The sequence below is a fragment of the Nannobrachium achirus genome, assembly GCF_963921795.1.
Source record: "Nannobrachium achirus genome assembly, chromosome: 8".
Taxonomy (NCBI): Eukaryota; Metazoa; Chordata; class Actinopteri; order Myctophiformes; family Myctophidae; genus Nannobrachium; species Nannobrachium achirus.
Window position 1 is genome coordinate 15077652 of NC_137817.1, and position 23626 is coordinate 15101277.

Below are 23626 nucleotides of genomic sequence, written 5' to 3' on the forward strand. Positions count from 1 at the left end.
GTAAATGTTACCAGGCCCTCCAGGCTCAGGGCCTCTCCCCACACACACCCATTGTAACTTCAAACTTCATTTTAACCATGATAGATTCATTAAAAACACCCATTATACGTGAGCTGCCTGTTCCCTAATACGTGAGCAGGCCGTGTTTTTTCAATAACTTTTTTCATTTATTTTTAATAATTATTTTTGGTATTTCATTTTTTCCATTTTCCCAAATAATTATTAAAAATAAATGAAAACAGTTATGGATAAAACACGGCCTGCTCACGTATTAGGAGGGTAATATGAGTCACCAGAAAAAATACTGGGTGTTTTTAATGAATCTATCATGGTTAAAATGGAGTTGTGTGTATGTGGAGAGAAGCCCTTCCACTATTTCCCTGTTGAAAGTGCAATATCCCTTTAAATCCTGAAAGGTAACAGTTTTGGTCATGTGAGGTTTCCAACCGACAGAGACGATATAATTGTAAATGTTTGATTTGTGGTAGTGTAGTCTAGTCTAGTGAACCATTGTTGCCATCTACTGGGGATATTGTCACACTGCACTTCAAAATAATACATGGTAATCTAAAGTATGTCTGAATTTAGAGGATTTCTGAAAGCTTAGTTTCAGTTATCACACAGATACACATGTACATTCACGTGCAGTTGAGGGCATTGAGGCCAAATCATTTTTTCGTAGGTGAATATTTCTCAAGCAACACAATAATAGATCAGCACTAAATCATCTGTTCTTAAACGTCTTCATGTCAAGGACCCCGTATGTGTCCATCGACCCCCATATGAAAATGTTTTGTGTTAGGGAAGAGAAGAGTTGTGTAAAATCTTTGATATTTTTGAAAAACATTAGATCTGCATTTTTTTGACTAGCCAATGTATGAAGTGGTTAAAATGATTGTGAGGCTATATTAACACATTGGGACCCCACTTTGAGAACCACTGCTCTACATTCATGGGGTTAGAATAGCATTATTGTCTACTGTTACACAGAGATTGAATCATTCTTTACTGTCTGCCCTCTTCATGCGGGGAGTAGATTGTGGATTGGAAGCTGAGGGTTTTATATACTATATAGGTTCATTGCAGACACTGACAGTAGGAGGAAGTAGAGCAAATTAAGTCCCAGAAATCAGCTTGTTGTGTCTGCATTGAGCCTTCAGCCCATGCTGTGGCCAGAGAAGTCAATGGAAGGTTAACTTAATAGGAAATGGGGGATATTATTCCTTTGTACTGATCAGATTTTGATGATACCATTAAACTGAATTAATCTAAAACGGACCAATTTCTTTCATTTGCAGCGAGTCTTTTTTTCCCCCTTTTTCTTTCTTCCAGAGGTAGTATTGCGTAGCCAGACAATCTGATCTCCAGCCTAACGACACGTCTGGGGTGGAAATATAAATTCAACATATCATTGCTTTCTTTCAACCTCTTATCTCCATATTCTAACTTACGTTTTTTTCATAAATTAACGCCTTTATCATACTACAGTGTCACACAAAAGTAGCTTGAGTTTGTGGATTGTTTTTGACATGGTTTCTACCCGACAGAGGATAATACTGTACGTCCACTGCTGTACAAAATATTACGGTATGAAGGACTGCCCTAAAGTCTAGGCATCGGTTCTGCAATACTAGGCTTCTTCAGGGGGCGGCATAGCTGAATGGTTACTTAGGGAGCCCTCCTGGGGAACCCAGAGCCCCTGGTTGTCCCAGGTTAGATTTCTGGCCAGGGTAGCAATGTCGATGTGTGTCCCTGAGCAAGACTCTTAGCCCCTAATTGCTCATGCGCTCCTTGTGGGCAGCAAATCAGCTGGGTTGGGCTGAAAATACAGAATTTCCCTCGTGGGAGGAAATAGGTATTTATTATAAAACTGATTCCAGTTTCCTAAAATATTGAATCAGGATCACAACCATAATCAGTAGGCACAGCTCTCTAATCATTTGGCTACGCATGACTACCAGATAGATTTCTGAACAGTGAGAGAGAAGGTATCCATCCTGTACGGCAGGGTTCCTCAATTAGTTTTCCCCAAGGGCCGAATTATGTCTAGTATCAAGCCGAGGGCCACAACATTGCAGGGGGCGACGGTGGCGTTCCCACTACTCCAGCGACAGTTTTCGTCGTTGTCAGGTGAAAATCTTGCATGTCCAAAACCATTCGTTTTGAATTTATCATATTAAAAATGATTTAAACTAGTGAAAACAGCCAATCTACAAGCACACAACGCCTTGCACTGTGTGCTTGTAGATCGGCTGTTTTCACTACTTTTGTGCGACGGCCTTGTATGATTTGCGAAAGAACATACAAATTTGGATACGAGATTTCCACCCGGCAACGACGATATACTAGTGTTGTTGCTGCTCTTATACCACCTTTATTACTGGGGTTGGTGTGGGCCAGACAGTAGCCCCCCGCGGTCCGCAAATGGCTCGCGGGCCGCCTATCGGGGAACCCTGCTGTACGGCAACGTCAACCAGAATAGTGACCAAAACCAAAGAACATCACAAAAGGAGGAGACAAAAAGAAACGACACAGGTGTACTGTATAATGAACACCAGTAAAACCAGGCAGTTCAACCAGATATCCAGTTTAATAATCACTTGGCTTTTTTTAAGCAGATATTTGCCATTAGCATTGTACATGTTCTGAAACCTACAGTGGTCTCCCAATGCCTCACCCCACCTTCCTTTTTTTCCCCTCCATGCAGTTTCAACGGCATTCTTTCACAACGGTCCTTTTTACGCATGTCCAGTTTGTCAGTTTGCAGGTGTGTGTGTGTGTGTTTGGGGGGTGTAGGGTGGGGGGGATAGAAAAAGCAGGTAAAAGCGGTGGGGGAGGGTTGATCTCAAACAAATCGTCGGTTACTTTTCAGGATTTTCAAATTCAAAAATGGCAAAAGTAGCAGATCGACAAGCTCTGGAAAAATTGCGGATCTGCACCTTTTTATGCTTTTGGGTGACGCTGCAATATGATCAAATAGGGCGTTGATTTACAGGGGGCTGGGAAAACTGTCCAAATATGGACATAAGGTTTCTGCCCGAAACAAACATTATAGTCAGAGCGGTCACCAGGCACTGGACATTGACCCAGCCTACAGTAGCACCAAGGAGTCCTTTTATCCACCAAGAGTCTCTAGCACCCATTGCAACTCCCCAGTAGGCACCATCCATCTCATGCTTAATTCATCATTTTCTTTTAGTAAATTAACATACTACAGTAGGTTAATTTACCTCCTACTACAGCGTCATGAAAAAGCATCAAAAGCACCAGATCCACAAGCTCAAAACGCAGCGCACAGCGACACGTTTCAAACTGTTACCTTTGAATTTTTATCCTGAAAAGGTATGTTTTTGACATGATGTTTCCACCCGGCAAAGATGATTTCTACTAAGCTCAACGCCTTCGTATGACGGGGTATATGAATCAGGCTTCAGACAGTGAGATGTCTTGACATTTTATTCTCATACAAGGGCAGGTTAAGAACTTTATTATTCTTTTTTTTTCTGGAGTGGGTGCTGGGGGTTAAGGCTGGTGTAGTGTTTCTGTGGTTTAAGTGGTTGGTTTTCACCTGTTTCAACAAGCAAGACCCATGGCTTTGAAAAACAATAAAACGTTGCACGGAGGAGGAGAGAGGGGACAGAGGAATTAGAAGATGGGGTTGAGGATCTGAAAACCATCACGGTTATAAAATAAAATAAAATCTTTTTTGCAGGAGGAGACAATCTGTGGGAGCGATAACAAAACATTCCTCAAGAAAAAAACCAAAACAGGAATATAACAGCAAACATTCTCTTACACACACACACACACCCCAATTTAAAAATAATGAAAATAGATAAACAAGCATGTCAATCAAACCTTCATACAAAGTGACATCAGGCCTTTGCAAAGTGACATCAAATTGCGCTTCGTTTCCTCCTCCCACTATTTCTTAGTGTCATTCAAGAAACTCCCATAATTCTCAGTAAACCAGGAAAAGTCCTCGGAGCAGCTCTGCAGTGTGGTTACATTACAAGGTTGGGGTCAGCTCAAACAAAAGCATGGCGAAGAGACAAGGGAGAGAGAGAGAGAGAGAGAGAGAGAGAGTGTGCCCGTCAAGTGACCAAACAGTATGGCTATTAATGTTATCAGTGACATAGGCAATGATTTCAGCAGCATTATCAGGGGCCTGTTCATTCAGAACACAACATTACAGCACATTCATAGAAACAGAAAAAGAACCTCCGATGGGCGCGGGACAAGATATGAGTGGCAAATCGTGTACAACGGAAGGTCAACTTAGCTCTATACAATCACACTGTAAATGTCAAACATTCTATCACTGAAAGAAAAAACTCTGGTCCTTTAAGGACCACTTTTGTCGCCAAGTTCCTCAAAAAGCACCACTGTACAGCCAACGTGGATTATTTGTCGATATATACGATTACGAACAGGTACTATGAATTGGCCACAGCAGGAGTTTAAGCTCTAGGGCATTTATTGTTACATGTGTCACATTTATGAACGCTTTATCTCAATGAAAATACATAGTTTTCACGTGAAGGTTAACCAACAACCAAGTATGGAATTAGACTTGAATACAGTACAGAGGCAGAGAGAGCTGACCGACAACACAGAGCCACAGGAGCGGACCCCAACCCTGGTATACATACACACACCTGTCCAAGTGTGCCACCATCAGAGCAGAGTGGCCAGGGGGGGGAGAGGCTTAAAAGAAAAGCAAAGAGAGACGCAAACTCTCCTCCTCAACCTCCGCCTCTCGTCCTCCCCGCCGCGAGGCAAGTGAAACAAAGGATTGCCAAATCCTTTCGTTCTCCATTCCTCCCCTGAACCCACAGAGGGAGAGAGAGAGGAGGTGAGTTGATCTGTTCAAGGAGGTCCACTGCTCCTCTACCTGGCCTCCTCTCTCCTGTCCTCCCGCTTGGTGCGGACGGGCTGCGAGCCGTCGGCCGGCTGCTGCACCCAGTTGTTGTCGTGCAGGCCGACCCGGCAGCCCGGCGTGTCCTTGTCCGTGCGCCGGCAGCACATCCAGTAGGAGCGTCCGTAAGGCAGGTCGTGGTGGTAAGGTTTGGGGTGCCAGCGGCAGAGCGACACGTCCCCGCGCTCGTACTGCCGCTTGCACTGCTTGCAGGGGTCGTCGCGGTACAGCGGGTCCTGGTTCCAGCGCGAGTCCACCGCGCGTACGCCGTACGCCTCGATCAGCGCCTTGAAGTCGTGGCAGGTGCACTTGAGCGCGGCCAGCGAGCGCGTGGGCAGGTGGCTGAAGATGCTCACCATGATGTGGTCGGGCAGCAGCAGCATGTACTGGCGCGGCTCCAGCAGCCGCTGGATCTGGAAGCGGATCTCCAGGAAGTCGTGGGAGACGTGGCGGTAGAGGCGGCACAGTGAGGGGTCCGAGCAGTCGTCCACCACGCCCACCAGGGGCGAGTCCGGCCGCGCGGCCCGCTCGCCCCCTGCCGCGGGGCCGCTGTTGTTGTTGGCGCAGTCCAACGAGCACATTCCTGACACGCCGCCGCCGCCGCCCGTTCCCTTGCCCTCCTCCTGGAGGAAGAACAGCTGGCCGGGAGGGGGGTCGTCCGTGGAGGGGTCCGTGGAGCTACCCACGCTCCCGCCCCCTCCCCCGCCCGGCATGGCGAAACACACCGTCTCCTCCTGGACATTCTCCGTGCTGTCCTTCCCGTAAAACACGCACTGGTCCACGGCGCCCGTCACCACCACTTCCACGTGGAAGCCCGTCACCCGCTCCCTCCCCACGCTCGCGCCGCCTGCCTTCTTCTCCCCGGCGGCGGAGGAAAGGTCCTGGGCCGGGTCGGTGCCGCCGTCCGCGTGGTGGTGGTGGAGGTGGTCTCCGTCCTGCTTGGGCGAGGCGAGCAGCAGACCGCCGGGGTCTCTGGAGGACGGGCTGACGAGCTGGTACAGGTCACAGGTGATCTTCTCTTTGGCTCTGGCGCCCGCCTGGCTGGCCCCGCCCCCACAGCTCATGAACATACAGCGCGGCCGGCCGGCGGGCTCCGACTGGGACCTGGGGTCCAGGCTGGACAGGCTGGACACCCGGAAGGCGATCCGAACCTCGCCGCGGCCGTGGGCGTGGGAGGAGGGGGGCGGAGGCGGGGTCGCAAAGGCGCTCCCCGACTCCCCCGCGCCGCCGCCGACCCGCTGCTGCCTCTCTCGCTCCCGGCCGGAAGAAGAGCAGTCCGTTGTCGTTCCCTTCCCGGAGGAGCAGCCGGAGCCCGGAGGCTGCAGGTTCTGGGATTCAAAGTGCGCGATGGCCTGGGCCACCCTGCAGGACTCCTCCTGCTGCTCCGCCTCCTCCGCCTCCTCCTCCAGCTCCTGGTCTGTCCGAATGGGGGAGGGAGGGGCGTCCCGGGGCTCCGCGGGGGAGCGGGGCTCCTCGCAGTCCTCCGAGAGGAACATCATGGAGGTGGGGTCGGACACCGTGCTCCTCAGGAGGGTGTGCTGGGGATGCTGCTGCTGTCCCCCCTGCACCGCCACCATCCCCTGGAGATAGGGGTGGAATAATACAATGTCACCATATTTTTCCAAGCTGTATCACGATACACGGTCGTATCACGATTCTTCTTCGTGTTGGTTTTTATGGTTATTTTAAGTTACTTAACAGTACAACCATGTACAAGGTAACAAAAACGGTCCTCAAAGTGGGTTCCAGGGACTCTCTGGGTTCCTTTTGGGAGGTCTAAATTGACCCTTACAAGTATGTAACTCTGACAGTATACAAATGAAAACAAATGGACCCGTAAGGGTCCATTTGTTTTCATTTGTATACTGTCAGAGTTAAAGGGAGACCTTGACATTTTAAGGTTTGAGAACTACTGATTTAGACCAAAATGCTTGCTTAAATGACGGGTCCATTTGGTTTCATATATTATACTGTCAAGAGTTAAAGGGAGACCTTGACATTTTAAGGTATGAGAACTACTGGCAAAATGCTGGCTTAAATGAATTCTGCAATGAATCTCTGTATTAACAATTCAACAGGATTTTCAATAAGGCTCCATCATTATATCACGATATATATATACGATATCTCTGAAAAGGCATATCGTGGAGACATTGTATCGCCTCAACGATATGTATCACCATATCGCCCACCCCTACCTGGAGAGCCATGGCCGTCCTCTGCTCCACCAGAGCCACCATCTCGGCCACGGACAGCAGGTCCGTGTCGCTCACCCCCGAGAGCTGGTCGGGGCTGGGCAGGGCGTCGGGGGCTGGGGGGGAGGAGGAGGAGGGGTCCTGATTGAGGTGGGGGTCCGAGGAGGAGGTCTGGGGGGTGCGGGTGGGAGGGTCATAGGAGGAGCAGCGTCTCCGTCGCTTGGCCTTGCTGCAGTCCGTCGCCCAGTTACCTTTCACCTGCAATGAAGAGATGTAGACTTTTACATTTCAAAAACCTTACGTGGATTAAAGCTAAATAAAATCACACGACTGAAGAAAACGTGTATGGCCTATAATGTGAAGAAATCACAACCTTTGCTTTTATGAAATATCCCAGATCATTAGGGTTTTACGGAAAATGCTTCTAAACATGTAGCTAGTTTAATCTAGTAAATCTAGGGAAAAAATACATCTCAGGTTGGACAAAATTGTATTATTTAGTTTTTCAACTGATTCTGTTAGGAAATTAGGTCTACTAGCCAGGATAAAAAATCTACCATGATCTGCTCACTGCAAATACCCACAGTGGCCAAATCAAGTTGGGCTCCCATCGACTTTCTATACAGGAGGAAAATACCCAGAAAGAAAAATCAGCTTTAAGTAGGATGTGAGGGGTCTAACTAGGGGTTTGTCATGATGCTGAATCCATTGCAAGCATTTGTTTTGCACAAAAAACATTCCTTGGGCTAAAAATGGCCCCAGAAAATGATGGTTTAGTGATGAAAAGTGATGAGTCATCAAATAAAATCATCTTTTGTTGGCGTTTTCTGGGGCCAATGAATGTTTTTTTGTGCGAAACAAATGCTTGCAATGGATTCAGCATCATGACAAACCCCTAGTTAGACCCCTCACATCCTACTTAAAGCAGATTTTTTTCTGTGTATTTTCCTCCTGTATAGAAAGTCGATGGGAGCCCAACTTGATTTGGCCACTGTGGGTATTTGCAGTGAGCAGATCATGGTAGATGTTTTATCCTGGCTAGTAGACCTACTTTCCTAACAGAATCAGTTGAAAAACTAAATCATAAAATGTTGTCCAACCTCTGCCTTAATTTTACCGGACTAAGTTTGACCACTTCACATGTTCTAATCTTAAAAGAAGAGAAAAAAAGAAAGAGTCACAGACTCATTGAGAGCTTGTAGATCGGCTATTTTCACTGCAGAACATGCTTCCACAGAAGACATGCTGGCCTCTATGGAACCCAAATGACTGAAATCAGACTGAAAACTGAGCATAAAGCACAGACAGAACACACGAGGATAAATCCTGAGAATTCCTGAGAGGTTTTTAGATGAATTTCAGATAATTTTATATTACGAATACTTGGCAATTTCATCTATTCCATGATATCTTTGAGTCACATGCCCTAGTGACTCAAAAGAGGCTCAAAAACAATGGCCAATTATAAATAACTGTATCAAGAGAATGTCATCTTTTGAAATCAAAAACATAAAGCCTACTCAAAGAGGCCAGTGGAAGTGTCTGTTCAGTATTCATTTGTACATCTGAATGCATTCTTGAGTAACAATACAAGGACTACTCACTGGTCTTAAACATTTGTATATTGAAAACAATGGCAAAAGTTAGATGGATTTTAATGGTCTTGCGAATGAATTGTCACCCAAAGAAATGCATTCGAAATTGACGGTAAAACCTTTATGTATACTGTGTACTTAACTACCGGTAATAGGCCTTGTGTTAGCTTTAGTTTATACAAGTTCATTGAATTACCAGTTGCTAATCATTGTCTTGGTATGATCCACCCGCTGTAAAGCAAAGGTTGGAGGTGCTGAGAGTTTGGTTTTTGCTTTAGTTTTGTGTTGGGTTGGCAACAGACAACAGCCAGGGGAGAGAGCTGCAGGGCCCGCAGTGCAGCCAAGGGCCTTAGTGGAAACATATAGGGCTCTATTTTGATTGTCTTAAATACCAGCTCTTATGCCTTAACTTTAAGGCCTGTCCATACTGTCTCCGACCACCGAAATTGACATCACTCGCATCTTCTGAAAAGCATTACCCCGAATTAGAGTCGGAACTCTCTGATGAAAATTTCGGTGGTCGGAGACAGACCGCCTGAATTGTTTTGTCTGTTTTTCTGCAAGTATTCTTTTTTTTGCCAAGCTCATTTGTTAGTCAAACTATTATTTCTGCCTGGGCCTGCACTGCAAATGTATAGATATTTCTTGGTCTTGGTTTTGGATCCTTGACCAATCAGCCAACTTATTCACAGTCTTGATGTTTTAAAACATAAAGACTTAAAATGTGTAAATGATGAATGATGAATGATTTGTGTGCACACAAATGCATGCGGCAGCTCCTTTTTGCTCACCTTCATGGCGCTGGTCCTGGGCAGCCCTGCTCCACTGAACTGATGGGCGACAAAGAAGGCGATCTTCTCCTTGGTGTTTCCTGGCTTGATGACGTACCAGGTGTCCAGCAGCACGCGGCCGTCCTCCATCTGCGCCCCGGAAGAGGGCGGCGAGGGAGGGCCGGGGGGACAGGAGGACGAGGAGCAGGGCGGAGGGAGAGGGGCCTGGCTCTGAGTCATGGTGGAGCTGGAGCCCAGCTCGGGGGGAGTGTTCTCTGACTCTGAACCCGCATCCTCCTCCTCCTCCTCTTCTCCGTCTCCGTCCTCGTCCTGGCCTCCCAGCATCATCTCTACGGCTCCGCTCCCATCCAGCGACCTCCTGCCCCCCGGCGAGGGCTCAGCCTTGCAGAGCGAGGGGGCGCCCTGCGGCCCCGACCCTCCTCCGCCCCCCGACCCCCCACCGCCGCGAGCCTTGTTCTGGGAGTAGGTGCCAAAGGGGCGCGGGCACCAGAGGCGGATGTGGGAGAAGGTGTCTCGGTCCATCTAGGGAACGAACCACCAGGGCATATCGGCATCTAGGCTGGCCAGCGAGCGCCGAGAGCCAGACCCGTCATTCTGCTTCTCTCTCTCCCCTCCTCGTTCCCGCGCGCCAACTCGACGGGTGCCGTCGGTCTGCCTCCCTGACTCCACGGGAACGCTTGGCATACAATCTGGAGCAACAGAGAGGGGAGTGGAGGGAAAGGGAGGACAAGGAAGAGAAGGAAGGGATTAACGGAGAGCAGATAAGAGTGGATACCTTAGAAACGGCTCTGTCATTTGTCATACAAACTGAGTAACTGTTGAACGATAACAAGTACACGATAACAGGACACGTGTGGGACTGGATCAATGGTCAACTGAGGTTGTGAATGGTTGCAAAATGAGCTGTAAAATAGGCGTAATGTGTAGGACAACCCAGCCTTAAAAAAGTCTTAAATCGGGCGTCCCTATTTTGGGCATATCATTACAGGAAAATATGTTCACAAAAATGACAAAAAGAAAATTCTATACGTTTTGTTTTTGTTGTTTTAATACCCATCTACAAGCTCACAACAATGAGTTTAATGAGTTTGAGTTTATTTAGGATCCCCATTAGACGTTATACCTGGCAACAGCTCTTCTTGGGGTAAACAAGTTTACAAATATAAAAAAGAAAAAAGGCATGAACACCGTCAGTGCATACACATAAGTAATATTCCATGGTATAGTGAAATGAGCTTGTATATCAGCTATTTTAGCTTTTTGGCGTACAACAAAGCGCAGTATAGGTCTTAAAGTGGTTAAGCGAACCGTGTAACATTCTGGCAGCCAGTCTCCTCCTTTGGCCAAACGTAATTAGCCATTACATTTGCTGCTTTACTGTAAGATCAATTCTCTCACGTCAGAGCGCCTCAATCAAATTAAAGGGCTTCCATTTCAGGCTGCCCGATCATGAGAGAGGGGTGGGATTGCGGGGTAGACACAAAAGCACCAAATGGATTCTCTCACTTTGCTTCAAAGAGGACTTGCCTAATGGGAGAGGCAACACGGGGAGGGGCAGGCAGGCAAGCAGGCAAAGGCAAATGCTGGGCCTATTTTTAGCCAACAGCAGGAGGTAGGGTGGGGTTAGTAGTGAAACTGATGTCGCTTCCCTCCCTCGGGTCCCCCCTCACCCATCTCTCCCTGCCAGGGGAGTCCATAGTACAAGCTGCAGGGGAAAGCCTTTTACTCCATATACCCAGAATGCTTTGCTACTGTGTGTCATGCACTGTGCCAGCTGTAGGGGCTGCCAAGAACGTGCATGCATGCATGGCGGCATGCTTAAAGGGAGGAGGAGAGACATGTGGTCGGTGCAACGTGTTTATGTCGCGACCGATTAAACCCCATTTAGGCCTGAACACAATATGACGCAATATTTTATGCTTTATATATAAAAAAATAGCAGATATACAAGCTCACAGCGCGGCACCGAGTGCCGCGCTGCAAGCTTGTAGATCTGCTATTTTTGAAAAATCGTGAAAATTTGAATTTTGACCCGATTCTATAAGTGTCTTTGGAATCCTTCTAAAGTTTTTTTGAAAAACCTATGTTTCTATGTCAGCAATCTGCCAGCCATCGTCAAAGAAAAGGTCCTTTTGACTTAACTGGAGCTCAGTTAGTCTGTTCTTGAGAGACTACTATGTCAGTGGTTCTCAAACCATTTCATGTGAAGGACCCCCAAAATGATATTTATTTGGCCACGGACCCCCATCTCAAAATATCTAGTTCCAGGGACCGCCCAGAAGCAAAATCTGAGTTACAAACGTTCGCTTTGAAAACACACATATATTCAAAGATTTGCACACATCTTCACGACTTTTTCAAAACTAGCAGATCTACAAGCTCGCAGCGCGGCACTCGGTGCCGCGCTGTGAGCTTGTATATCTGCTATTTTTCCACTGGTTAAAGCATTCAATAATTCTAGGCCTAAATGGGGTAATTACAAAGGCCCGCGGTGAGGGGACAGCTTGAGCCTAAGGTTACATAGCAAACTCATTAATACATTGGCTCTCTTTAAGTGACTTTAAATTTATTCACACACAGAAGCATCCTTTACACACCGATGTATCTCAACCTCAAACTGTACCCGATTAGATCGCTTCAGTGAAATGATTCGTTCACTGAAATGAACGGGATTTCCCCATCACTACTGCTCACCTGCCAGTGAGTGAGAAGCCCCCACCCTACCCAGAGGTCCTACTCCTCCCATTCAACATTCCCACTGCGGGCCAGGCGCCGCCCCAGCCTGTACAGGAGTATCAGTGACATAGATGATCTCACCGTTCCCGCCCGGCTTCCCTCCCATCAACGGCCACTTGTGTTTGTATTCGACGCTCCAGGCCAAACCGGAAGCACCTCAGTGGTGGACACAGGTTACCCTTCGGCATCCAAGTGCCTAATAAAAATGCTGCTGTCAAGTCTGATTTATACTATAGTTGTGTGGCGGAGTCGTGCTCAGTAAAAAGCAGATCTACAACTCAGCCACAACACCAAAGGGAGCGCTCACAATGATCTGATAAAACAAACCCACAGGACAAATATGAGTAAATTCTCCTACTACAACACTGCCAACCAGGTGTGGAATTCCTTCACTACCTCCCTTAAAACATGTAGCTCGCTGGTAAAAAGGTTTTATTAGGGATGTTTCTTTCAGGCAGGGTGTTTAACTGTACTTGTACTGTACTACATTTCTATTGTATCGACTATACTTGTACTTTCTACATGTTTGTCTAATAAAATCAATCAATCAAAAAGTCACGTTCGAATCGTGACGCGTTTTGAGTTTGTATACTGTAGCTGCTATTTACCGGTGTGCAATTAACACCAGTGTGCAACCATGTATAAAGCAGACTAGAGAGTCAAAGATCAATTCTACTGTACACTTCAGTTTCTACTTCCAGTAGAGCTATAGAATCAGAATGAATGACGCGTTTAAAGCATAGCTGTTAGGGTTGGTCTGAAATGGCAGATTACTCTGTGTAGATAGCACCTTTCAAAGGACTTGGTAATCAAACCTGTGGACACGGATATGAAGTGAACATGCACGGACGAACAGTGTTGGTGTCACTAGACAGTAACTGAACCATGTTATGGCATGCATTTGCTCAAGACAGCTCAGACAACAGGGTAACGTTCCTAATCGTTTTTTTGTTTTTGTTTTAAGTAGAAGATCTACAAGTTATTTGAGCTTGTCGATCTGCTACTTTTGATTTTTTTTTGAGCGGTGCAAACCACTCCTAAGTGGCTGTGTGTGTGTCTGTAGCCTTTTTCCTCAGCGTTTTGCCATAGTAAAATGTGTGTACGTAGCATCATGTTTGTCTAGTGATGTCATATGTTGTATGTCTGTAGCCTTCTTCCTCAGCGTTTTGTGTGTGTAGCATAGCCTGTACATGATCCTAGACTTAAATCCTAGTCTGAAGATGTTATGCAAGCACGAAGTGATAAAACATGATGTTCTTCCTATTACTACTACTATTTAGGCCTAGAATTATTGAATGCTTTAACCAGTGAAAAATAGCAGATATACAAGCTCACAGCGCGGCACCGAGTGCCGCGCTGCGAGCTTGTAGATCTGCTATTTTTGAAAAAGTCGTGGAAATGTGTGCAAATCTTTGAATATATGTATTTTCAAAGCGAACGTTTGTAACAAAAATGTTGCTTCTGGGTGGTCCCTGGAACTAAATATTTTGAGATGGGGGTCCGTGGCCAAATACATATCACTTTGGGGGTCCTTCACATTTAAAGGTTTGAGAACCACTGACATAGTAGTCTCTCAAGAACAGACTAACTGAGCTCCAGTTAAGTGAAAAGGATCTTTTCTTTGACGACGTTTAGCCAGATTGCTGACATAGAAACATAGGTTTTTCAAAAGACCTTAGAAGGATTCAAAAGACACTTATAGAATCAGGTCAAAATTCAAATGTTCACGATTTTTCAAAAATAGCAGATCTACAAGCTCGTGAGCTTGTATATCTGCTATTTTTCAATAATTAAAGCATAAAATAATAATACACCATAATGTGTACCCATTCTGAATGGGTTAAATCGGGGAACAATCAAACAATATCACAAATATTTTATGTCATAGATATCATTTATCAATAATAATGCACTTAAAGCTGCATGTAACTTTACTCTTCTACCCCGGATTTGAACCAGGTTTCCTGCACAAGTCCTGACACTTTTACCATAGAGCTAATAGAGCTGGTCTGCTTGCTCAGGGGATAAATTGAATTGTGACCGTCATCAGGTCAAAATTGGTGTCAGAACTCAGAACCGGTGTCTAGGTGAGACATAACCTTTGACACGATCTAAATGTCTCAATAGAAGAGCAGGGAGAAAGATATTGTAAAGTTATATTGTATAACATAATGCCATACAGATTAAACATTACAATTGTATTCATAATACAATGTGACATAGTGCCGCTTTAACTAGAAGGATTTGATGACAAAAATCATCCCTTCTGCCATCAAATGCTGTCTGACTCTGCGTGCTACATTTTCTAACTCTTAGCAAGCCTGGACTTGCTGTCTGCTCTACAGAGATTGTAATACACAAGCAGCTTCATTCCATTCCACTGGCATGTACTGTAGTAACTGTCAACCTTTGAGTCCATTCCCGTCAGGGAGAAGAGACAACACAACACATTTAATCTAGGTTTGCCCAAATAACATTTGTCCACAGCATTTTATTAGCGTTTCCCTTCTGTGTCATTTTAACCACTTTAACCATCATTTTTATATACTTAAGCTATTAAAAAATAGCAGATATACAAGCTCATAGCGTGGCACCGGCGAGTGCAGTGCTATAAGCATGTAGATCTGCTATTTTGGATAAATCTGGAACATTTGTGCAATTTTTTTAATATATATATATTTTTAAAGCAAACAATTGTAACTAAAATCTTTGCTTCTGGGGGTCCCTGGAACTTTGTAGAACCGGGTCCTCCTCAGGTCTAAATAGGTTAAATATTCCTGTGATTGTGGACTTTATACGTTTGGTTTCTCCTGCCCTGTAAAATCCAGAATGTTAGCTCATTTAACTCTGGGCAAGTGGAGAGTACATAATATAACCAATAGGACCCCACAAAAAGGTGTGTTCATTTACCCCACAGAGTGAGATTACTACAGTGTGTATAGACTAACTTTTTGGCCAGTGTCGTCGGTCCAGAGGCCACGAAACCAGCCTCTTTTTGTCTTTTGCTTCTCTGTGTGGCACAATGAAATGAAAGGCTGTTGCTTTTTGCCTCCAGGAGGACTAATGGAATGGTGGAAAAGAGGTGTAAAAAAGCAAATACCGCCCACACGCAGTGTGTGTGGGCAGGCCATTCCATAATCACACAGAATAACGACTACAGCTAAGAACAGGCAAATTACACTGTTGTTGAGGGGGAAAATGCAGGCGAATGCTTTTCCTGTCTCTCTATTTGACCTCTCTCCATACTGTGTTCCCCCTCCCTCTCTCTCTCCCTCCCTCCCTCCATCACTCTCTCCTGCCCTCCTGACAGATTAGATGGGATCATAAAGAGAGAGCAGGCTGTCCACTGCGGTGTGTCAGCATGACGAGGGGCAGGGCTGGCAGCCATCCTGACATTTCACTTCTCCATTAAATTGTCGTACAAATAATTGTGATTTACAATTTTGGGGCATTGAACATAATATCATTTTCCTTTTGGGCTTCGTAAAAGGAAAAGAATTCCACATGGCAGTTATGACAAATAACTTAAAAAATAACATAAGACATAACTCACATATTTAATAACTTTATGGCCCACAACTCATTGCATCATGGTACGTTGGGTTTGTAGATGCCATTTCCTCTAGAATAAAAATATAAAACCTCTTTCAACGTGGAATCAATTATGACGATTGCGCAAAATTGCGATTACGTAATAATAATTGTGACCGCCTACTGACGGGTACACACACAGGCAGGGACATCAGTCCTCATCTCAACGGCTTTATTCAATCACTCCTACTCACTGAGCCCTCCCCGACACAAGAGGGAGGGAGGGAGGGAGGGACACACACGCGTGGGGTTTCCAATTTGATGTGTGCGCTTTAAGAGCACACAATCTCCAAGTGGTTTTCATACTGTAGGTGGTCCAGAATAAAAATACTTGGGGTGTTCTTACCCTGTGACTGAACCACTTATGCTTCATTTCATACTAAGCCGCACGCAAAAATAAAAGAGTAGCCCCGCCAGGGGTGTCGCTAGGGCTGTCACAATTATTACATAATCGTCTAATCGTGATTATTTGACATTATCGCAATTATTTTGTCATAATCGTGAATGTTGAAAAATGTCAGAAATAGTGGAAATAGCAGATCTACAAGCTCACAACACGTCGCATCGCGACGCGTTGTGAGCTTGTAGATTGGCTATTTCCACTATCAATGTTATTTTTTAAGTAGTAAGTTGTCAAATATGTCAGTAATGTATTTGTATATTTAGGTTATGTGTCATTTCTACCATATGCAACTTCAAAGCCTAAAAGCCAAACAGAAATGTAATTATCAACGACAAAAACACAATTAAATCGTTAATCGACAATTATTTGAGTGACAATTAATTGTCATGTAAAACGTCATATGGGTATTTTTAACTACTGAAAAATAGCAGCTATACAAGCTCACTGCGAGCTTGTAGATCTGCTATTTTTGAAAAATCTTGAAAAGTCCTTTGAATATTTCAAATCCTTCTAAGGTTTTTTGAAAAACATGTTTCTATGTCAGTGGTGCTCAAACCTTTTTCACGTGAAGGACCCCCAAAATGATATGTATTTGGCCACGGACCTCCATCTCAAAATATTTAGTTCCAGGGACCCCCCAGAAGCAAAATTTGTATAATTTGTATATATATAATTTTTATCGTTGATTTGTCACCTTTACAACGAAGTACAGCTTGTAAGCATCGGGCATTCGAGGCATGAGCTACACAGCCAAACGTGTGGTAGCGCCGACCAGAATTTTGCCAAAATGGCTTGCAATACTGTTCTGCTGGCATTTACTCTCGTTTTGACACTGAGCTTAACATTAATAAAGTGTAAAAATTGCCAATATGTGTTGTTTTTTCTTTTCCTTATTACTGTGAGAGAGTGCAAGCATTCAATGCCCCAAGTAACAAAGGTGAAGACCAAAAGAACAGTATTGCAGGCCTGCCAGGCCATTTTGACAATTTTTGGAGGAGCGCTACCCACACGTTTGGCTGTGTTTCTCATTCCACGAATGCCAGATCCTTACGAACTGTACCTCATTGTAAAGGTGACGAATCAACGATAACAATGATATCAAACACAATACCATTTGGCACAATTAAAGGGGGGATATAATGGACCGAATGTTGGCAAAGTTTTGGTCAGCGCAACCCACACGTTTGGCTGTGTAGCTCATGCCTCGAATGCCCGATGCTTACAAGCTGTTTCTCGTTGTAAAGGTGACAAATCAGCAATGAAAATGATATAAAACACAATACCATTTGGGTTTATTAAAGGGGAGAATTGACCAAAGTTAGATTTCCGAACTTTTTGTGGGGAGTGTATATTAAAAGATTTGCAAACATTTTCACGACTTTTCAAAAATGGCAGATACACAAGCTCACAGCGCGGCACCGAGTGCTGCGCTGTGAGCTTGTGTATCTGCTATTTTTCAATAGCTAAAGTATAACATAATTAAGGCCCCTCCACCTTGGGCCCTAGTAACTCAGTCCCACTTTTCCCCCCCTTGTGACACCCCTGAGCCCCGCTGCTCCCGCAGTGTGAGCTTGTAGATCGGCTATTTCCACACCGTTTTTTTATAAAAATGCTGCCTATAATGACATGTCCTAAATAGGCACTCGAGGTTGAAAGTGGTTTAGGTTAACCGCAGCATCCGTATTGTGGGGAAAGACACACACACACACACACACACACACACACACACACACACACACACACTGAACAATTCCTGCAGATCAATACGCTGGGGTTTGGTGGTGGTTTTAAGCTTTTGGCATATAGGTGTAATCCTTCCAAATCCAGCCCAAGCACAAGACACAGAGGGCAGGCTGCGGCACTGCAGCTATTTCACAGGGCACTGCTAGTATAGAACAGAGGTGGCTCACACCACGCTAGTCCCCCCCCCAATGAACGCCAAGCAAGGGAGCGCGAGTGTACAGTTAAATGTTTTACATGTTTGTCAATAGCGGGTACAAAGATCTGAAAGCCAGGATGGATGGATGGATGGAAGTTGGCGAGTGCAATGTTGTGGAAATGCACAGCCCCTGCTAAGTCTCAAGCACTGGACCTAGACATTAGACAAGTCTTGTGGCTTGCCTGTCTTGACTCTTTATGTCACAATGGAAACCAGCCCTCAGAGCGGTTTGTGTTGTTTTTAGCATTATTGTATAACTGTACGGGTGTGTACTTACTACTTTTTGCAAAATGTTAAAGTAATCAATCAAAATTAAGCCCTATAACGTTGGTGTCGTAAGTCGAAAATTGTTTTTATTATTTCGAAAACGATTTAAAATAGTGAAAATAGCTGATCTACAAGCTTGTGGATCTCCACACTTATTTTGTGTGACACTCTTGTGTGAGGAAATACGGCATTGATTTACAGGGGGAAAAAACTATTTGAAAAATGGAGATAAGTAACGTTTCTGCCCGGGGAAAATAGCGCATTTACAAGCTCGAGTTAAAGATAGGCTATTTTTGAATTTGTATTTGAATTGGATTCATTCATTCATTTATTTTTTATTTTGACACATTTCCACCTCCAATGACATGCCCACAATAGGCACGCCAGGTTGAAAGGCTTTATGGGAACAGAGGAGAATAGAAAACCACGTCAGAGACGGTGTCACATGTTTGACCGAGCAGAGGCGTCTAGAATTACAGTTAAAAGGAAAAGACATGAACTACTATTGAAGTTAACTGACAGGTTACCGTTTATCTTATTGAGCTCAGGTGCCTTACCCCCAAAATAAACACGCCAATAATACTGATTACATCACTCTCTGGTCCTGTCTTAGGTTCCCGACAGTCCCTGGGTATTTATTTTAGGATTGAGAAACGCGACAAAAAAAGTCGGCTATTGAATTTTATCAATAAGTCACGTTAATCTACAAAACATTGACTGAGAGACTGAGGGTAATTTTAGGTCAAAGTAATGAGGAAAAAGAAGAGAGATCCTACTGATTGCATAGTGAGTAGGAATGTTCAGACAGGCAATGACAGGTTTCACATACTTCCTGAACCCATGCATGGACCTCAAAACCTTTACTTTAATCTCTGTAGTGTACATAAAGCACAGGCTGGTGCGGTGCTATCCGTTGTGGTTATTATGTTCACACTTCACAGACTGAACATAACCACATCTATCAGTCTCGGAGGAACAACGTTTGCCCAAGATCAGTAAATTAAACCTGTATAGTGTTGCTGTTGGGCAGAAACCTCTTATCTACATAATCTACGTTTTTTAATTCTAACTGCTTGATCATACTACAGCGTCACAGTCGTATGATCAAGTATCAAAGTCAAGTATCAAAGGTGCCAGATCTATGCTGTTTCAAGCTTGTAGATCTGCTACTTTTGAATTTGAATCCTGAAAAGTAACAGTTTTGGACAGGTTTCCACCCGACAGAGATCATACGATAGGCTGTATTTATGACTAGTTGTGAGGGGTGCCGTTGGGACATACAGAGGCCAGGTAATTTACACATCTTCCATCATATCTTTTTGACCAGGCTCAAACTCACATTTTCAGCTGAACAACAGTGCTCACTGCTCAGTGCTCCAGTTGAAAACACATTTTGCAGAGCATATATAAATTAGCATTTATTGGCTGCCCTTTTATCAAAAGTCAACCTGTGCCGATACAAATGTCTTCTTCCAGGAAAAACAACAATACACCTTCACTCCCACTCTTGAAGCTTATTTTCTCTTTGACATCTCACCCCTCTTTTCAGAACCTTTCAGCTGGATGGAGATGGACATAAGCAGGCGAAGTGATATATCACCCAAGCATGCTGGCAAGCCTCAACTCAAGCCCTTTCTCTCTCTGTCTGTGTGTGTGTGTGTGTGTGTGTGGGTGGGTGTATTCGCCCTCTCCCTCTGCGTCTGTGTGGACAATACAACAGAAGTATGGCCAGCAGGCCAGCCGCGCTACAAACTGTCTAACAGAACAATAGGACTGACTGCATCTCTCTCTCCAGCAGTCTGCCCCCCCAAAAAACACAGAGCGTCTGGAGTCGCCCTCTTGTCAGGCTAGTTAGAAAAGGTGGCCCGACCGACGGGTCTATGTGTACAAGGAAGCATCTATCTATGTATGGTTATTATGTCTTATGTTAGCCTGTCACGGTACAATTTAAAAACAAAACAAACCTAGCGAGCGCCACATGCATTGAAAGCAAATTTTACAAAATTCTATTTTACAGTTTCTTCATGACCCAATTTCAACCCCCTTTGGGGAGATAAAGCGTTTAACAGAATCACCCGCTATGACACCACAGCCGGTTTCCCCCATAATTAGGCCAACTTCAATGCAACAGTACAGTGGGTCAGTGTTATTGTGGGGCTGAAATGAGCGCTTCAAAAAAAGAACAACAAGACTTAGATAGATGTAGGTTATCAGATCATTTTCCCATGAGATCGTAACAACATCCCTTTTTTCCCCCCCTCCAACAGCCGGGGTTAAGTTACCTCTGTCAAATTACAAAATTAACTTTGTTCACGGCAGCAGCCGAATCCATACGGCACATGTACATTATTAGCCATAGCACTTACAAACAAAGACCAGATTAATATATAATACCATCCTACGGTATCATGACGACACCTAGTAAAGAGAGACTGCCAGTGACAATACGTTTGCTTCCTTGTGTCTGGTTGGAGATCGCCAGCAGAGCACTAATGCCATGGAGACAGATGACAGACAGTATAGGACACTGGTTCCCAAACACTGGGTCAGGACCCATTTGTGAGTCCCTTAATTCTTTGTCTCCTACATTTGCTTTTTAATTGTTATGCAAATGACAGCAGGTTTGGGGTTTCAAAGAACAAAAAGTCCACAAACAGACCTCATCTCTGGTCAGCTGATTGCTTCAAATAGCTCATATATTGGAAAATACACAATCCTGCATGGATTGTGAGATACACCATCTGCTGGTGTATTTTTACAAATCAAACAATGGGGGTTTTAAAATACAACAGCAACATTCTGTCTAACTGCCCAAGCAAGTGGCTGCTGCTTGGGTTAGTCAAACTCACACACAGTTGAGTTCAGAGTCAATATCCATTCGAAACTCTGACAGAGGGTACAAATGTAGCCCATTTGGTTACATCTGTACCCTCTCAAGTGTTCAATAAACAGTGCATTACTAATTACTAATGTATTACAGTGCTTTAGCCACATAGGTACAAGTCACCTGGCTAACTAACTGTTGATGTCCCATTCTGAGCTACAACTAGACCAACTATAACATACTAAACTAATATGGTATATACAGTACCATGTTCTTTAAATTTCGTTTATTTATTTTATTTCTGATGTCTTGTCTTGTCTTGTCTTGTCTTGTCTTGTCTTGTCTTATGTTTATAGAAGAAAACAAAATGTTCCTAAAACATTTAAGGAAGTAGGCAAGAAGATAAAATGTATCCTATATTGATGATGGAATGTTGTCATTCCATACATAGCTGAACAGGCTCGAAATGTGTATGCAGATGTGACTGATTGTGTGCCTAATAAAAATATTAATTAACATAAACAACATAAATATGAGCTATCTAGCTGGCTAACTGGTTAGCATCGCGTTACCTGTGTGCGACTACGAGCAGGAGGAGGACACGGCTAACTTAAACATGCTAGGTTCCAGTTTGGGGCTCTTTAACGCTAGCTGTACTGCTAACGTTCTGCTAAAACCCAGCTTACCTCAGTAGTCAGGTGAATGTCTCCCCAGGGGGAACCACCGCTCTGTTGACGGCTATCGATGACAGCAGCTTATGGTTTGACACCGGAGAGGTGTCGCCAGCAGCAGCTCCTGGTGACTGGTGGTCCGCAGGTGACACCAGACCAGACCAACCACCAGCACCACTGATGTTGTGTCCACGTCGCTATGGCTGAGGAGGCAGCTAGCCGAGGAGGCTAACGACATTAGCCTCTCTCCACCACCAGCAGCTAAAAAGCTACAGCTACTTTCTGCTCCAACCTGCTTGCTTCTTGTTGCTTGTTGTTGCTTGCTATCCAAGGCCTGTGTGTGAGTGCTGTCACGCTGTCATTAATGTCCACATCCACTCATCACAAGCCCCCTCCTCCTGTGTGCTTGTCTATTTCAGGGTGACAGACAGGGTCTTTTACGGTGTGTTCTCGGGGACTCTCTCTCTCTCTCTCTCTCTCTCTACCAAAATAATCATCGGTGTGTCAAAACAGCCAGAGGAGGAAAGGCCATCTTGTTGACAAGCAGCTGCATAAGGCCCGCAGCCAATAGCAGCGCAGAGACGATGGTGTGCCCATATATGGCTTCTGCACGACTCCCCCTCCCTCTCTATCTTGCCCTCCCTCTCTCTCTCTCTCTCTCTCTCTCTCTCTCTCTCTCTCTCTCTCTCACACACACACACACACACACACACACACACACACACACACACACACACACACATCAAACAGAACACATTTGCATTCATACACATTGTTACAACAAGATGCAACAAATTGTTGTTGACTATTGGGGCTGTAGTGTGAAAAGGTGCATTGAACCTTCAGCCAGTGAGTCAATCAATAAAACGTACTTTACATACATAGCTCATTTCATGTATAATTGTGCTACTCAATGCCTTCGTAGTAAATAATCAATTCAATTAACCACTTTGTTGGACATGTTCAAATTCTTTTTTTCTTTTTCATTCAATCGTTTTCATCATTACAAAAAATAAAAATAAAATAGCAGATCTACACAAGTGCACTGCGCACATTGACAAATACTCCAACAACAATTTGTAATGGCATTATGACAAGTTAAGTTAGTATAGCTTGTATCAGCTATTTACAGTAAACACAAATAAGTTCAATAAACGAATCGAAATGAAGTCAGTGCAAAGAGCCTTAAAGTAATGCAAAAAATGGTGTCTTAAGATTTATTTGACAAATGTCCACAGATTCACCAGCACTTTACATCTCAGTGCCTATAGGATCAAACTTGTACAGTTGGGCATGTTACAAAGGGGAATCTTTTGAAGTCTTTATTCTCTTTTCACAAAAATGGACCCTTATTTATAATGGACCCCACATTTTACACACTCTCAGCATTATTCTTTTTAAAAGTGTCTATAACCAAATACATTAAAGAAACTAAAACATATTGCATGCCTTTTGACTGCATTATTACAGTACTTGCGCAAGCAGAGTATGCAAGTTCTGCGATCGGCTGGGTATGTATGTATTTCGGTGTCCTGCTCCTTGTTTAAGGATGTTTAAGGATGCTGGTCCCCAATCAGGGACCAGCATCTCTGGCAACGTCCTGATGATGCCAGTGGTGATGTCATTGGCATTGCCAGCCCAGTGGTGATGCCAGTGGTGAGAGCACCTCATGACGTCTCTACTTCAATCCAATATA

The 23626-nt window shown here is 44.5% G+C and overlaps 1 protein-coding gene across 1 annotated transcript; it reads right to left on the reverse strand.

Moving 5' to 3' along the window:
- Window positions 1-2603: 2603 nt before the first annotated feature.
- On the reverse strand, window positions 2604-22401 carry fbxo46 (F-box protein 46). The gene is made up of 4 exons (XM_080731535.1): window positions 21946-22401; window positions 9500-10188; window positions 7117-7371; window positions 2604-6498 (listed from the first exon to the last, which is right to left on the reverse strand). The coding sequence occupies exons 2-4, from the start codon at window positions 10019-10021 to the stop codon at window positions 4891-4893; spliced, it is 2385 nt and encodes a 794-aa protein (XP_080587661.1). The 5' UTR covers window positions 10022-10188; window positions 21946-22401; the 3' UTR covers window positions 2604-4890.
- Between the last annotated feature and the right edge of the window lie 1225 nt (window positions 22402-23626).

Bases quoted from the DNA above. Each gene is read 5' to 3' on its own strand.
- fbxo46 (XM_080731535.1), bottom strand. From the start codon at position 10,021: ATGGACCGAGACACCTTCTCCCACATCCGCCTCTGGTGCCCGCGCCCC. The intron at 7,372-9,499 runs GTGAGCAAAAAG...TCTTCATTGCAG, and splicing joins CCAGGACCAGCGCCATGAAG to GTGAAAGGTAACTGGGCGAC. The intron at 6,499-7,116 runs GTAGGGGTGGGC...CCCTATCTCCAG, and splicing joins GGACGGCCATGGCTCTCCAG to GGGATGGTGGCGGTGCAGGG.